Source organism: Abrus precatorius, unplaced genomic scaffold (assembly GCF_003935025.1).
Source record: "Abrus precatorius isolate BTA unplaced genomic scaffold, Abrus_2018 Scaffold8, whole genome shotgun sequence".
NCBI lineage: Eukaryota > Viridiplantae > Streptophyta > Magnoliopsida > Fabales > Fabaceae > Abrus > Abrus precatorius.
In genome coordinates, this window is record NW_020874428.1 from 29,199,323 (window position 1) to 29,215,321 (window position 15,999).

The following is a 15,999-nucleotide window of genomic DNA, read 5'->3' on the forward strand; positions in this document are numbered from 1 at the left end:
AAAAGTGCGCAGCGGTTAGAATCGACTAGGATTCGCATCATCAAATGGGAACATGCCACGTGGGGACAACCTTCATGTGAGGTTTATGCAAGACGCAAGTATGCACTGATTCCTTGTTGGATCGTTAATTTCTTAGCATCAAAACTTTTGCGTAGGACTTGCGCAAATCTTAACTAGTTTCCCGTTTAGGAAAATATAATTAAAATTTATTTATTTTTAAGGCTTAATTGGCTTTTCCTGAATTGATAAGTTTTTATTTTGTTTACCTATTTAATTGCATTTCTATTTGCCTAAACATAAAAAAAAAATAGAAAGAAATAAAATAATTTATTTAAATTGTCAATGATGCGTGATTCGTGTAGATGTCATTCAGTAAAATAAATATATTTTATTTTCCTTTTTATTGTTTTAATTTATTTCTATTGTTTTTTATTTTACTTGTCTTTCAGACAAAATATGGGATTTCATAAACTGTAATTTCTTATATATTATTATGATATTTATCAACTAAAATTGAAATTTTATCTCACCAATATTCGATAACATCAAAAATAAAAATTTTATTAAAATAAAATCTTAATTTCAATCATACTTAAAAGTAATATATAAGCTTTATCCTACCTTTAATCCAATCCCACCATCCATACCCTAGCCCAATAGGCCATCATCAATGCCCCTTAATTCCCTTACTATTATAGCTAACAGCTAATGATTGAGGCTTGAACAAAAGCAAATATAAATCTTGGTATTAATTGAGAACAATATAGAAGAGCAGAGTATGAATGGCTTAGTTTGATTGGCTAGATGATGAGTCAAGAGGGAGAAAACTAAAGAAGAATCGGCCAAGAAGTTAAGACACAGTTTGTTGCATTGACTAGTGAATTATTGCAACATGCTTTTTAATATGCAATTAAAATTATTTAGCTAATTAAAATACTATTAAAAAACTAATATATTATAAAAATTTAATTTTATTAATACCTAATTACACACTTAAACAACTATAAAAAAAACTTATCAGAGTTTTTCTCTAAAATAAACTTCATAAAACAAAAAATATATGATAAATTATCTCATTATTAACACTACATACTCTATACCATTTTCCTTTTATAGAGTTTAGAGAATGTCCTTTTGCTTAATGATTAAGCAAACAACTTGATCTTACAAAGCAAATTCAAATTCATCTAACAACTAATTATAACTCAATTTAGATTTTAAATCATTCCAATTTGCTTAAAAAATAATTATACAAATTGTGAATGAATAATAGTTCAATTTCGATCTGTGTTTATTTTATGATAACGAAAAGTTTAAATTTAATTTGTCTTTTCCATAATGCTAGTGTAGTTAGTAATAAATTATTTTTTAATAAATTTTATTTATCTTCTAACAAGTTTAATTTCTATCAAATAATCATTAAGATTGTTTTTATGTGAATTATTATGAATGTTGAATTGCATTAATTTTATTCATTGCAACTAAAATTGATTCTAAAATATACAAGGACCTCGAATAATTTTTTTCTCCATTTCCTTACAAACTTTATATATATAGAGTGAAGATTTTGTGCATAGTCTTATAAATCAATATTTTATTTTATTGGATATTTTAAAAACTATTAAGTCATCGCTATTTTATTTTAATTAATTTTTCATTGTTTTTATGAAAATACATTATAAAAAGTAAAATTTCAATGTTTTTGTTGCAATGAAATTACATAAATCCTTTCATGACTACATATTGTTAAAATAAAAAATTTAAATAAATTATCACATTTATGATATTTTTATTATAAAATTTAGTTAATCAGATACACTCTCAATGACTTAAACTAAAACTTTCTATATTTAATTTTTCTAGTTATTGTAACCCGTACAGCTTCCGTTAGACTATTATTCAATTATTTTAAAAATAATAAATAAATAAATATTTAATTTTTATTTTAAATTAAAAAACACAACAATAATATTTTTATATTATAGCGTTATTTTTTTAGTATAATTGAAGTTCAACTAAAAATTAAGAGTCATAATATTTTTTATTTAAATAATGTATATCATTTGTTCGAATCAAATACGAGTTCTATAAACTATTATTTTGTTAATTTATTTACCTTTTTTTTATATGTTCACTTTATGAATATTTTAAAGTTAGTACTTTGATCACAATACGCTGTTGTCGTTTTTTTGTTGTTGTTATTTTAAAATTTTTTATATATATAGTATTGATTGTGGTTTTCTTAATTACAAGCTTATTAATAAAGAGAAAATTAATAGGATACAAATATCAAAATAATAATAATATGTAAAATATATATTAACAAATAAAAATATCTTTAATATATATATATTTTGTAATTTATACCTCATAACATTGAAAATTCTCGCCATGGCGAGGAAAACCCAAATTACGAAAAGTAACAGATTTCTGAAACTACCCTCACGTTTACCTCTTGACTCTACTAAACTAGTTGAAAGGTTTCGTGGTGGGTTTACAGAAGAAACAATGGAGTTCGAGAAGAGAAAGGCGGCGACGTTAGCCTCACTGTGTTCAACGGAATCGGACAAATCACCGAAGGGAACGTTAGACGCGCCAATCATCCCTCTCCTCAACACTCTGAACCAAAACCCTGATTACTTCACCACCAGTTCATGCTCTGGCCGAATCTCCATTCTCTCTCAACCACTCTCTACCTCTCCCAATCCCAAGAAGAAAGCCAGAGGCGGTTCTTGGCTTTTCGTTTCCCACAACCCCGCCGATCCCGACTCAGTTCTCTCCCTTCTCTTCCCCTTCGAGTCAACTCACTCCTCCCTCGTTTCCGAACTCGTCTTCAGATTCGAACCCCTCATCATCGCTCTCGAGTGCAGAGACCTCTCTTCCGCTCTCTCACTCCTCTCCCTCGCCATCTCCTGTGGCTTTAGAGAATCTGGCATCACCAATGCTAATAAGCGCGTCATCATCGCCATTCGCTGTTCCATACGTTTGGAGGTGCCGTTGGGAGATACGCGCGAGCTTATGGTCACTCCCGAGTATGTTCGTTACCTTGTTCAGGTTGCAAACGATAAAATGGAAGCCAATAGGAAAAGAACTGAGAGGTTTCTCGAAGTGTTGCACTCCATGCTTCCCGATAACTGTAACCATTTGTCGTCAACTCATGAAGTGGGGCCTGTTTGTGAACTCGACGATGAAACTCAGTTAGGAAGCTCCAATGCTGGAACCTTTTCAGGTATTTCACTAGATAGTAATTGTTTTCTTGTTTAGTTAACGTTTTTCAACTGTAAAATTTGGTCAACTTAGTGCCATTTGATTGGCGTTTAGAGCATTATGTTGCTCATGATGTTGAATTTGTAGTTTATAGCGCAGTGTTTGTAAATATACATGACTAGTGGAATGAATTTGCGTGGGTGATGAAATGAAATCAGGACTGATACATATTGGTGTCTGTATCTGATTGCAGGACAACTTTCTCTTTAATATCAATCAAAAGTCTGAATCTTTGAATGGTTGGCAGGGTTTATGGGTTCTCCTGGTTGTAGTATGTTGATTGCCCATTTCAAAATTGTTGGTGAACCGGTGGAGAAACTTTTCCTTTGGGGTCACTCAGCTTGTGTGTTGGATAAGGCTGACCCCAAGAGAGTTGTGGTATTTGGTGGCTTTGGAGGCATGGGGAGACATGCTAGAAGAAATGATTTGTTGCTGCTTGATCCATATTCTGGCAATCTTGAGATAATTAGTGCTTTTGGGTGCGCTTCTCCATCTCCACGTTTAGGCCATACAGCTTCCAAAGTTGGAGATTCCATGTTTGTGATTGGAGGTCGGACTGGTCCTGATAAAATTCTGAGTGATGTATGGATCCTCGATACAACTAAGAATTGTTGGAAGTTACTGGAATGCGGTGGCAGTGTCTTTCCTCCAAGGTAAAGCTTAACAGCATTCTTCCATTAAAGCTTTCAACTGTTAGAAAAAACTCACTGATCGAGCAATTTTACCATAGGAAAAAAAAAAAAAAAACTTGTATAGATCTTTAAGGTAACTCTATGTATTGAATGAGTTCTGGTTTTAGTTCTGTAATTGATGTAAATAAATGCCTACAACTTATTAAACTGTATATTGTAACTCTATTAAGAAGTGTAGTAACATTACTTGCTGTTGCTTGATTTTGCTGATATTACTTTTATTCTCACGGACAACTTTGATATTTAATTATTTACATGTTGGATAGGCATCGTCATGCTGCAGCTGTCATGGGTTCAAACATTTATGTATTTGGGGGACTTGATAATGATATTATCTTTTCCTCCTTTTATATTTTTGACACAATTAATTTCCACTGGAAAGAAATACCAGTTTCTGGGGACTGGCCTTGTGCACGCCACTCACATGCGATGGTGGCATCTGATTCACAGATTTTCATGTTTGGTGGATACAATGGTGGGAAAGCACTTGGGGATTTGTATAGCTTTGATCTTCAAAAGGGTAAATGGACAAAGGAAAAGACAGCTGGAAGGAACCCACATGCTAGGTTCTCCCACTCAATTTTTGTCTATAAGAATTATCTTGGAGTTCTTGGTGGTTGTCCAGTTAGACAACATTGTCAAGAGTTGGCTTTACTTGATTTGAAGCATCGACTATGGAAGCATGTAACCCTCAATTCTGTGGGTAAAGATTTGTTTGTGCGTAGTACAGCCAATGTTGTTGGTGATGATCTTGTTATGGTTGGTGGTGGTGCATCATGCTATGCATTTGGAACCAAGTTCAGTGAGCCAGCAAAGGTCTGCTTGCTCCATTTAATGCATTCACATGATGATCTTATGCCTGTCAAAAACCAAGGCATGCATATGATTTACCAAAATGAAGGGACAAACGGGAATAAACTTGAAAATTCTCTAGGACCACAACTTGAACATGCACCTAATATATCTAAATATGAAAATTTATATTTTAATGATAACTCACCTTGCTTGAATGATCAAAGTCAAATGATTACATCACATTGTGTTCTTCAGCTTGAAAAGAATTATGCAAAATTGGGGAAGGATATATTGAAGAAATTTGGATGGTTAGACTTAGGGAGGAAAGCATACTCTGAAGAGGGTGGAGCGCATATCTGTTTTCCTGTCCGTCAAGAATTTTTTGCTGTATTTCATGAAAGGAACCATCATTCAGGAGATGCATTTGATGGAAAAAATGAAGTTTCCTCTTTGAAACCAATTAAACAACATGGATACTTGTTAAATGAGTTATCCTGTTCTGAAGCACTGACTCTTCTCCATGAATACGGTGCCATTGTGCTGGCAGATGAGGTGGTTGAAGTAAAAAAAGGTGTAAAATCTCCTTTGAAAGTTATGACTGAAGCTGTGACATCTTTGATTGAGCATAAAGGCCTACCAACATGGCTTCTAGAGGAACTGCCAACAAGGTTTTTTTTTTTAGTAAAATTGCTTTTATGGTGCTTGCTTACCAATTCATACTTATTTTTCCATTCATTTAGAATTTCTTTTTCTTGTTTGTAATCCCTTTACTGTTGTGAGCTTTGTAATAACTGTTATTCTTCCAGATGGGATCGGCTTGGAGATATTGTTATACTTCCAACTACTTCTTTTAAAGATTCCATGTGGGACTCCATTGCAAAAGAGCTTTGGCCCATTGTTGCCAAATCACTCAAGGCTCATCGTCTTGCTCGCCAGGTAATCACATATGCACTAGTAATACATTGATTTGTGTGTTTGCTTGTCCTGCCTGTGCTCATGCTGATTCATTTTTCTTCCTAGTACCTGATATTTTTAAACCTTCCTTGTTGAATATGCTGAACATATTCAATGTAAAAGATAAGGGAATGTCTGATAGTGACATTTGACAAATATGTGAAATACTGAAATTTTCAGTAACAAGTGATTTGTAAAAGTTAAAAGATACTTTTCTCTAATCATAATAATAATAAAAATATACATTTTGAAATTCAGTCTAGGATGGAATTCAGTTTAAAACTCTTTTTCCAAGATAGAAGTAGTAAATTACCAAGACTTCTATTTTATAACTTATTTTCATTAAACATAGTGCTGTACTGCCGTTTTAAATTCTTCCTGTAATAGCTTTTGCAATGAATTCATTTCTTTACGACATGAGTAAGCCGGTGTATTATGTAGGGCCCAGTTGCTGCAACTGGTACAAGAGATAGCACATTGCAGATTCTTCTTGGTGATAATGGCTGGGTCAATCATCGAGAAAATGGAATATTCTATTCTTTTGATGCTACAAAATGCATGTTCTCATGGGGTAATCTTTCTGAGAAGCTCCGGATGGCCAGGCTAGATTGTAAAGATGAGGTTATAGTAGACCTGTTTGCAGGCATTGGCTACTTTGTGCTTCCTTTTCTTGTCAGGTATTCTGTCTATTTGTACCAGCAAAGCTGTGTAATAAACTTAATCTCTAATTAAATTTTACTGTCTTAAAAGTTTTGTGCATTGCAACAATATTACCCTTTAGCCTTCAATAGTGTGTTATAATTGTGGGAAAGTCAAATCACAAATTATGCAGTGCAGTGCTGTATGGAACATATGGTTTCTTGTTTCCTTGATCACTGTGTAAAAAATGATAATTTACCTTTTGCAAAGTTCATAAAATATATTCTGTATCTGAATATGAACATTTGGTGGCTGGGATGGGGCATGCCTCCTGAACAGAGCTTTGAAATGTTTTTCTATTATCCCTTTTTCCAGGTTTGCTTGCTTCTAATGTTCTCTAATATTTCATAATATTCATCTATATTTATTCATATTGTTTTTGCATGCTCTCAAGCAGGGCCCAAGCAAAATTTGTATATGCATGTGAATGGAATCCCCATGCTATAGAAGCACTCCGACATAATCTACAAGCAAATTCTGTGGCTGATCATTGTATCATACTTGAAGGAGATAATCGAATTACAGCTCCCAAGGTATAATGTGTATTTAGCTATTTATTCATCTAGCAAGGAGAAGTTTGATTTACCAAATCTGCTTGTCATCTTCCTGGTGAACTCATACCAGAGAAAGAGCTTGATTCACCTCCTGAGAATCAGTCTCAAGCATCATCCATCTAAAGACCGTGTTGTCTGCCATACTTGAACCTTCCTGTACTCCCCACTAACTCAGCAAAAAATTCACTGCAGTTCCCTAGTTTCATGGATAAGCCAATGATCCATTTTTCATTGTTGTCACAGATCAGACACCCCACACCAGTGTCAAGAATCCCTGATTTCCCATAGACAGTGTTTAGTCATATATATACCATCTTAATAAGTAAAATTGAAAGGGAGAATTTTAATTCAGGATATCCCGGTAAAATATTTCCAAGGTAAGAGGATTATCCACTTGTTTGATTACTAACATCCTGAGATGGTTAATATGCTGATCTGATCAACTGTTCTTTTTTTGGTTAATGCCTCATAAAACCTTTATAAAACCTGATTATATACCTTGCAAATGTAATTCACCCTCTATAAAACCTGATTGAATACTACAATACCAGTGAAAGATACGTTGGAATTGTAATAAACAAATGTTAAAAAAAAAGATATGTTGGAATATTTTCTTTTTATTAGTTAAGATAATTTATTATTAGCCTGAGAATTATTCACAAGTAAAAATAAATGAGCATATCATTAGGGACACTCTTCCAGCAAGTATGCATAAAGAATTGAGGAGGAAAAGAGGAATTAAGTGAGAGAAAATTGTACAGAGAAATTTGACTGAGAATTGTAATATTTTTCTTCCCTTGTCTAGACCTTGGATGAAAAAAAGATAAAGAGAAAAGGACTATTTTACCTCCTTGTTTGGTTAAAAGTTAATTGGAAGGAAAGCTATGTGACCAATGAACTATTTATTCTATTCACTTTTTTCAATGAGTCCATTTGAACACTAACTATAAAATGTGTGATTCCTAGGGAAAAGGGTCCAACAACTCTTAACGCTAATTGATGTGTGTAGAAGGAAATAATTTTATGGAATATGTTGATTTTTTCATTTACAGAGTGTGGCTGATAGAGTCTGTCTTGGTCTCCTTCCATCTAGTGAGTGTAGCTGGGTCACAGCTGTGAGGGCTTTAAGGTAATTGTGATACTAATACGTATCATTCCTTTCAACTTATTTTTCTGTTGTTACTCTGTCGTCAGCATTTAGCCAGCTCAGCAATCTATAAAATCTAATTGGTAGTTGCATCTTGCTTCCACGCCTATATTAAGCTGCATGCTCACCATATATTCTGTTGTCTGCATTTAACCATTTTGGCTATCTGTTAATTCTTATTGTGAACGGAAAAAATATTATTTGCTGCATTTCTGTTCTGTAAAATTCTTCTTCACTTTTCTACATAGCTTATTATCCATGGTGATTGACATTGAAATAACTGGCAGAGTTTTTGAACTTATTTTCCAGAAGTTACTAATAATTATCTCTGAAAATATAGCCATTTTGAATAGAGAAACCGCATATTTAGATGACATAACAGTTTCAATATTTTAGCTGGAATTTAATTGTGAAGCATTATTTTAGTAGAAATCGTCTGTTGTGTTTTCTTCACATCCTGTTTCCCAAGTAATTGTAATACAATATTTTATCTGCTAATTCCACCTAATTTATTCATAATGATCCTGAAGCTATGGTGGTTCACATCTCATGCATTAAATTACCTGATCAAAATCACAATGCCAAATATATGACTGTTTTACTTCCGTTGATGGTAATAAAATTTCCAAATCTGAATTAATATATGAAAGACACATTCCAAGGACAGTGGAGAAAATTTTGGGAGGATATGCTAGCTTATATCTGCTCAGATTCGCTTTTGGACCACTACTTTCATGACCAATTTCATTCCTTCTCGTGGAATCAACATTGCAGGAGAGAGGGTGGAATATTACATGTCCACGGGAATACTAAGGACTCAGAGGAATGTCAGTGGACTGATCATGTACTGAAGTCAATATATGAAATTGCTAGATCTGAAGGTAGCATCAATTTTTGTAAAAAAATTATTAAACTTTGACATCTAATTTCTGGAATAATAATTTAACCCCCGTATCATGATTCCCACAGGTTATTGTTGGGAGGTTTCTGTAGAACACGTTGAGAGGGTAAAATGGTATGGTCCACACATTCGTCACGTTGTTGCAGATGTAAGATGCAGACAGATCCAAAGATAGTGAATGGACTAGTATTTGAGGTTAAAGTGGCTTCTGCATTCAATCAATGTGACTGTCATTAAGGATATTTATGTGCTAAGTTCTCACCGATCTACCTTTGTGGCCTGTGCCAGTGGCAAATGTAAAAGCTGACTCAGAAAATCCTATTCAACCTTTGGTCGGGCTGGCAAATATCTTAGATAGGAGAGGTGGTGGAGTTGATAGTTATGAAATTTTGTAATGAAACAACTGTTTGATGTATAATGATTTGGAACTGATAGTCTTGTCCTTCCAAATTTTTTTTTTTTTGTCAAGCCAAAAGAAAAACAGTGTAAAGGGAGTACAAGGGAGGGCTTGAATTTTTTTGGACACGAAATTAATCTGGTTTGTGTGCTTGTTTGGGCAACAATGAAGCCCAAGTCGATAGAGGATTTGGTTTTTTCACAGAGCTCGATTTTTGTGTTTGTGTAGTGTATTAAATTATCGGAGGGACTACAATGATTGTTTAATCCATTGGCTTGGTTTGTAACTCCAAACAATGTTGTAATCACGCTTCTCATTAATGGGAATACGGTTGGAAAGTGGGCCCAAATCGTAGTTAAAGGTTGAACCTCAACCATTATCCTAAGAGGGACATTTTCTAGATAGGGTAATTTCATTTTGCTCGATTAGGCTTAGTCTTTAAGCATGTATTCGCATAGCCTTACCGTTACAACGTTACCCTTTTCCAGAATTTAATTCCCCTGTTCTCATGGAATCTGTAGTTTGTTTATGGTTTATTGCGTTCACTGCTACGAGTTATGTCGGTTTTCTTCTTGATGAATGAAAACGTTGCATTCATGTAATTTGGTGCTGAATCCTAAATGGAAAGATGGTAAGTGCTATCTATAAATGGTGAAGTTTGTAAAATATGAATTTGGTCTTTTAGCTTCGGCTTAGGCCATTTAATTTTTTCCCGAGCGAATAATAGCATGCTTAGCTGTCTTATCTGAAAGGCTAAAGTAAATTTTCGGTCTGTTTTTCTTTCATCTTTTTCTACTTTTGGTCCTATCTATTATTTCTAGTTCCTGTTTATTATTTGGTCTCTAATTTTATTTTATTTTTACTCTTTGACTATTATTACATACTAAAGAAAAATAAGAGACTAAAAACATATGGATAGGGATTAAAAAGAAAAGGAAAAAATGGGGAATACAGGTAATAGATAAAGACTAAAAAAAGGGTAAGGAGTGTAAATAAAGATAGAGACTGCAAATAAAAATAAAAAAACCGAGAAAAAGGACTGATAAATTAGCATAAACATTATTTAACTTTATCTAAAAATCACACTTTTGACTAAAAAGCTTGCTTTACACATTAAAGTGGTTGTTTGATTAAAATTTTAGATTCTTGAAATTAAATTTACGATAAGTAAAATAATTTTAAAAGTAGTGAAAATTTACATTTTTTTTATTCATTAAAAACAATTCTAAATACTAGACTTCAATTTTTTTTAAAAAAATCCTGTTATATTTAGATTTAAAAATAATTACAAATAAAATTATTTTAATTTACTAAGAACTTAATTAAGCTGAAAATGTCAAATTGTTTTGTTGTTTAATTGTGAATTATCATATGATTAAAATTGTTTTTATAATAATTATTTTGAAAGAAAGATTTATGATTTTTTAGTTGATTAACAATGTAAAAATGTTTATATTGATAGTATATAAAATTAAAATTAATTTAAAAATACATTAATTTTTTAACATTATTTTTTAAATTTAACGATTTTACAATTAATTTTATCAAAATTTAAATAAAAAATCTACTATGAACAAAAGATCCATGATCTTCTCAAGAGCAAGCATGCATTACAATTTTCTTTTCATTATTTATCATTTAGCTCTCTCTCTCTCTAAAAATAGATATTAATTGAGATATCACTTGCATGAGGGCAACTACCTAAGTGTTTGTCACGGATTAATTATAAATTTAGTGTGTGCTTGATAAGAGGAATTTCTAATTTTACTAACCAACTTTAAGTTTAAAATGTTTTTTTTATGATTAGTATGAATATTTTAAAAAATGACTCAAAAACATATAACCATAAGATGGTTGGAAATCTAAAATTATCATGATAGTTTAAAAATTTGTTATCATACTTAAAGAATTTTTTAAGCATACCTAGCACATTTATCACCGTTTCAAAGACTGATTCTCAAAAGCACAGTACCCTTATATATATATATATATATATATATAAAAGGAACAGTAATAAATATGCTAGGTATGCTTAAAAAATTATTTGAGTATATATATACTAAATACCTCTTAAAGACTTAAAGTAATTGTTAAGTATGCTCATAAACATAAAATAATAATTTTTTTTTTTCTAAATACTGCTTTAATTGATTAGTCAATTATGGCTATAAATACTACGCCCCGACAATAAATGCTAGCAAATTTAACCAAGTTAAGGGGTTGGAAATAGCATCAGCAAAAATGAAAACTAAGATGTGTGTTTAGATGGTCATTATTTAGAGAGACAGTCGGGGAATGGTTACAATTATTTTAGTTTTTTATTTTATCTTATTTGTTATAAATAAATTCTTAACCATTTTTTCGTACATACATATAAATGTTTTTTTTTTCTCTGTTTTATTCTTATTTATTTAAATAACAATTTTTATTAATTTTTCTTTATTAAACAATATTGTTCGGACTATGTTGACGTGTCATTGAGGGCTCCACCTTGATGGATGACTTAGGCTCCATCGATTACAAACTGTCGGTGATCAGAAAAGCTTTGAATGCTTCAGCCACCAAACCGCTTTAGCCTCAGCCACCAAGCTTTCTGTTTCTATTTGCTTAAATCTTTCTATAATATTTTCTACATTTTTTCTTATTTAAAATAAAATTTTAATATAATTATATTTATTTAAGAAGATTAATAAAAATAAAGTATTGAATAGAGTAATGAGTGAGGACCTTTTTTTATGGTTGCTGTCCATAACTTTTCATTGGAATTAACACTTGGGAGGTGGGGCAAATGCTCACCATCAGTAGGTGCTGGGATCGAGCTCATTATTTTATAAAAGTGGGGTTCTCCTCTTCACCCTCTCAATTTTATGTATACATAAGCAACTAATATGTTAAAATATCACTGTTCTACCATTGTGGAGCGTGCTTGTCATGTTTGTTGTCATTTATCAATTCGTTGGGCAATTCATATACTACTAAGTAAGTGGCCATATATTGTAATTTGCAAACTAGCTTAATATAGTGTATATTTTCACACTGAATGCATGCACATAATAGATATTGTTATGAAATATTAATTATGGTTTCTAAAATTAGTTAAAGAATTAAAAATTATTACTAAAATATTTTTATCATTATTTTTAATACTTATATTCTCGTTGGGATTTTTTTTAAGCTAAAGAAGTTAATTATTCGTTGGTCATTAATGGCCGTAGGAAAACCGTCTTTGGGGGACATTGGCAAGTCACACTCTGTCAAGCCGTTTGAAATGGCTGGCTTTCTCAGCTCAGCTGTGGAGCTGTGTTGCTTTTTGGCTTTGCCGAGTGCCAAAAACTTATGCCATTTGTCAATAGCATCTATCCCAAATCTTTGTGCAAGCTCGGTTCCTTGCCATTATGTCTATAACTATAATCTCATAAATATAAAAATAATAACTTATTTTTCAAATAATTCTTTTAAGAAATTAATAAAACAGTTTTTTTAAAAATAAAATTTATGAAATGATGCACGCATTAATGAGGCCAACGTCACGAGCATTTTGAGCATACTTCCCGTTGCTTCTACGACACAAAAGTCCAAGTTTTCAACCCAAAAATAGGATAAGAGAACTTGCGCAGAGTCCCCTTGAGGTGTAAATATTGTTGAGCGTCGGATCGTGATCGAACCATCAAAATCACAACCCACGTTAGTATTTTATCCCAAAAGCTCAAATCTCAAAATTTATTGAAGTTTACCCACTGTATTTTATTTGTAAATTGCACATTTACTTTGGTTATAGCGTTATTTAAGCAGGAGCAGAGTGAAGCAGGGGAAGTAGTTGGGCGAGTAAGAGTGGAGAGAAAAATGGCTCCCAAAGCTTTGATATTTTTGGCGGTGTTATCCTTTTCAGCACTGTCTCTGAGTCCTTCTTTTGCGGAGGAAGGGGAAGACAGTAATAATGGCCTTGTTATGAACTTCTACAAAGAGACATGCCCTCAAGCTGAAGACATCATCAAAGAACAAGTGAAGCTTCTCTATAAGCGCCACAAGAACACTGCTTTCTCCTGGCTCAGAAACATTTTCCATGACTGCGCTGTTCAAGTAATTAAGCTTAATCGCTTTTTGTCTTTCTCTTTTGTTTGCAACATGTTGTTGTCCTTGTTTTTAGTTAAGTGTTTGTTTATTTATTTTTGTGAGGGTAGAGCTGTGATGCTTCACTGTTACTGGACTCTACAAGAAGAACCTTGTCTGAGAAGGAGACTGACAGGAGCTTTGGGTTGAGAAATTTTAGGTACATTGAGACCATCAAAGAAGCTGTGGAAAGGGAATGCCCTGGAGTTGTTTCCTGTGCTGATATTCTTGTTCTCTCTGCCAGAGATGGCGTTGTTTCGGTAACTGATTCTCTTTTTGTTCTGTTTCTCACTTTGCTTGTCCCGCCTAGATCTGTCACTTACTAATTCCATTCTTTTTTTCCCTTTTGAAAACAACTTTCAAAGTAAAGCTTATGTACATATATCTTATGTACAAACTCTTGCAAGTCTCAATTAATTCATCCTAACAGATCTGTCTATTATTACTCTGAGGAGAGTAGTTAGAGGCTTAATAGTTAGTCCATATTTGTTATAACTTTGTGTTTGATGACTGCATTAATTGCTTATCCATTATTTGGAAGCAAATGAGAAATTATTCATATCATTAAGTTGATGCAAGCCTAAAGGGTTTTGATTTCTGAACTGCAGCTAGGAGGTCCCTATATCCCTCTTAAAACTGGAAGAAGGGATGGTAGAAGAAGCAGAGCTGATGTGGTTGAGCAGTTCCTCCCAGACCACAATGAGTCCATTTCTGCTGTTCTTGACAAGTTTGGTGCTATGGGAATTAACACTCCTGGCGTGGTTGCGTTGCTTGGTATACCGTATCTCCTCCCCTAACCCATCATGCTCATGCTCATGCTCATGCTCATGCATATACATCCATCAAAATAACATGCCCCCCACATAACCATGCTCATAAAGTATACATAAAGTAAAATAGTAAAATGGGAATCTTTATGCTTTATATTTCTTTTAATAAATATATGTGGGATCCAGTGATTAATCAATCATGGATAAGGCAAAATGCTAGTACACCCACGCAACATGCATATATAGATACATGACATGCTAAAAGAAACTGCATGTCCAATATCAATATGCTACACGTGTCAATGCTTAAATGGTTTTTAGTCTTAATCAGTGATCTTTGTGTTGAACAGGAGCACACAGTGTTGGTCGAACCCACTGTGTTAAATTGGTGCACCGTTTGTACCCAGAGATTGATCCAGCACTCAACCCTGATCATGTCCCTCACATGCTGAAAAAGTGTCCTGATGCTATTCCTGACCCAAAGGCCGTGCAGTATGTGAGAAACGACCGTGGCACGCCCATGATTCTAGACAACAACTATTACAGGAATATCTTGGACAACAAGGGTCTTTTGATAGTGGATCACCAATTAGCCAATGACAAGAGGACCAAGCCTTATGTGAAGAAAATGGCCAAGAGCCAAGACTATTTCTTCAAAGAGTTTTCTAGAGCTATTACCTTGCTCTCTGAAAACAATCCTCTCACTGGCACCAAGGGTGAGATCAGAAAGCAGTGCAATGTTGCCAACAAGCACTATGAGGAACCTTAAATATTGCGTCCTTGAATTTTCTTCCCCTTGTCTTGGAGGAAGAAATATGTAAGATATTATGCAAAAATAAGGTGTTTTTCGTTTGATGGGTTGGTTGGTTAGGTCTGTGAGCCGAGACCACTGCTTGCTCAATGCTTGAGCTTTGTCGGCAGGTTCTGGTGCTCTTCAGGATGGGAAGACTTGTAGATGTTTTGATTTGTAATTTTCTGATGTAACTTTGTTGTTTCTTTATTCAATAAGGATATTAGTACGTTAGCTTAGTGTTGGGAAGATGGGCATGTTGAGGGTGTTATGTCAATGTATGCATGTGAGTGGTGTTGTGGATGCTGCATGGATGGCAGTGACAAGGCTTTCAATGATATCCATGCTCGTAAAGCTTGTTCTTTCTATATACATCATGGGCGTTATACATTGCTATCACTAGTAGTCCTATACATCATCACATAGGCCCAAGGATGAAGACTTGAGGAAACAAGCTCTAAGTAAATAATGAATGCATTATTTTTTTAAATTAATCACATTAGAAAATAGATTAAATACTAATCAATCAATATATAGAATTCGGGTATAAAAGAAAAGGACGATGAAGGAAACAAAAGAGGTCCATAATCCATTGATCACTAGTGCGTGGGCCAAACCAATTTCTTATTTGAGTGATTACGATAAATTTTTGTACACGCGGACGTTTCCACTAGGTTTGGTCCAGTACTAGTGTTTTACTTGAAAATGACCATAGGCATAGGCGATAACGTGTAAGGGAGAAAATGCCAAAATTAAATCACCTTCGTTCAGCTGGTCTATTATTTCCTAGCTTTTTGTACGGAAAAGTGAAAACAAAGCTAGATTCTACATATTGAGAAATGAAAATGAGAAATGTCAAATAGCACTAGATTCTTTATCGTTGGTAAATTGCGGTAAAAAAAAAGATTCTTGGTAAGTTATCT

The 15,999-nt window shown here is 33.4% G+C and overlaps 2 protein-coding genes across 3 annotated transcripts; both read left to right on the plus strand.

Moving 5' to 3' along the window:
* The first annotated feature begins 2,444 nt into the window (after nucleotides 1-2,444).
* LOC113847341 (tRNA wybutosine-synthesizing protein 2/3/4) lies at nucleotides 2,445-9,694 on the plus strand. 2 transcript variants are annotated; one of them, XM_027476376.1, is made up of 10 exons: nucleotides 2,505-3,263; nucleotides 3,540-3,920; nucleotides 4,226-4,803; nucleotides 4,879-5,422; nucleotides 5,561-5,690; nucleotides 6,150-6,385; nucleotides 6,805-6,940; nucleotides 8,014-8,090; nucleotides 8,883-8,989; nucleotides 9,078-9,522. In XM_027476376.1, the coding sequence occupies exons 1-10, from the start codon at nucleotides 2,509-2,511 to the stop codon at nucleotides 9,182-9,184; spliced, it is 3,051 nt and encodes a 1,016-aa protein (XP_027332177.1). In that variant the 5' UTR covers nucleotides 2,505-2,508; the 3' UTR covers nucleotides 9,185-9,522. The 2 variants fall into 2 exon arrangements, with proteins under 2 accessions (XP_027332176.1, XP_027332177.1); XM_027476375.1 differs by having other exon boundaries at nucleotides 2,445-3,229; nucleotides 3,515-3,920; nucleotides 4,226-5,422; nucleotides 9,078-9,694.
* Nucleotides 9,695-13,200: 3,506 nt separating this feature from the next.
* On the plus strand, nucleotides 13,201-15,504 carry LOC113845986 (peroxidase 42). The gene is made up of 4 exons (XM_027473759.1): nucleotides 13,201-13,486; nucleotides 13,588-13,776; nucleotides 14,125-14,290; nucleotides 14,637-15,504. Exons 1-4 carry the CDS (start codon nucleotides 13,250-13,252, stop codon nucleotides 15,053-15,055), a joined length of 1,011 nt encoding a protein of 336 aa, XP_027329560.1. The 5' UTR covers nucleotides 13,201-13,249; the 3' UTR covers nucleotides 15,056-15,504.
* Nucleotides 15,505-15,999: the final 495 nt, after the last annotated feature.

What these genes read in the sequence shown, in the direction of transcription:
- LOC113847341 (XM_027476375.1), top strand. Translation starts at nt 2,509, where the DNA reads ATGGAGTTCGAGAAGAGAAAGGCGGCGACGTTAGCCTCACTGTGTTCA. An exon ending in GGCAGTGTCTTTCCTCCAAG is followed by an intron (nt 3,921 to 4,225) that starts GTAAAGCTTAAC and finishes CATGTTGGATAG; the next exon opens with GCATCGTCATGCTGCAGCTG. An exon ending in CTCATCGTCTTGCTCGCCAG is followed by an intron (nt 5,691 to 6,149) that starts GTAATCACATAT and finishes TGTATTATGTAG; the next exon opens with GGCCCAGTTGCTGCAACTGG.
- LOC113845986 (XM_027473759.1), top strand. Translation starts at nt 13,250, where the DNA reads ATGGCTCCCAAAGCTTTGATATTTTTGGCGGTGTTATCCTTTTCAGCA. An exon ending in TCCATGACTGCGCTGTTCAA is followed by an intron (nt 13,487 to 13,587) that starts GTAATTAAGCTT and finishes TTGTGAGGGTAG; the next exon opens with AGCTGTGATGCTTCACTGTT. An exon ending in TGGCGTGGTTGCGTTGCTTG is followed by an intron (nt 14,291 to 14,636) that starts GTATACCGTATC and finishes TGTGTTGAACAG; the next exon opens with GAGCACACAGTGTTGGTCGA.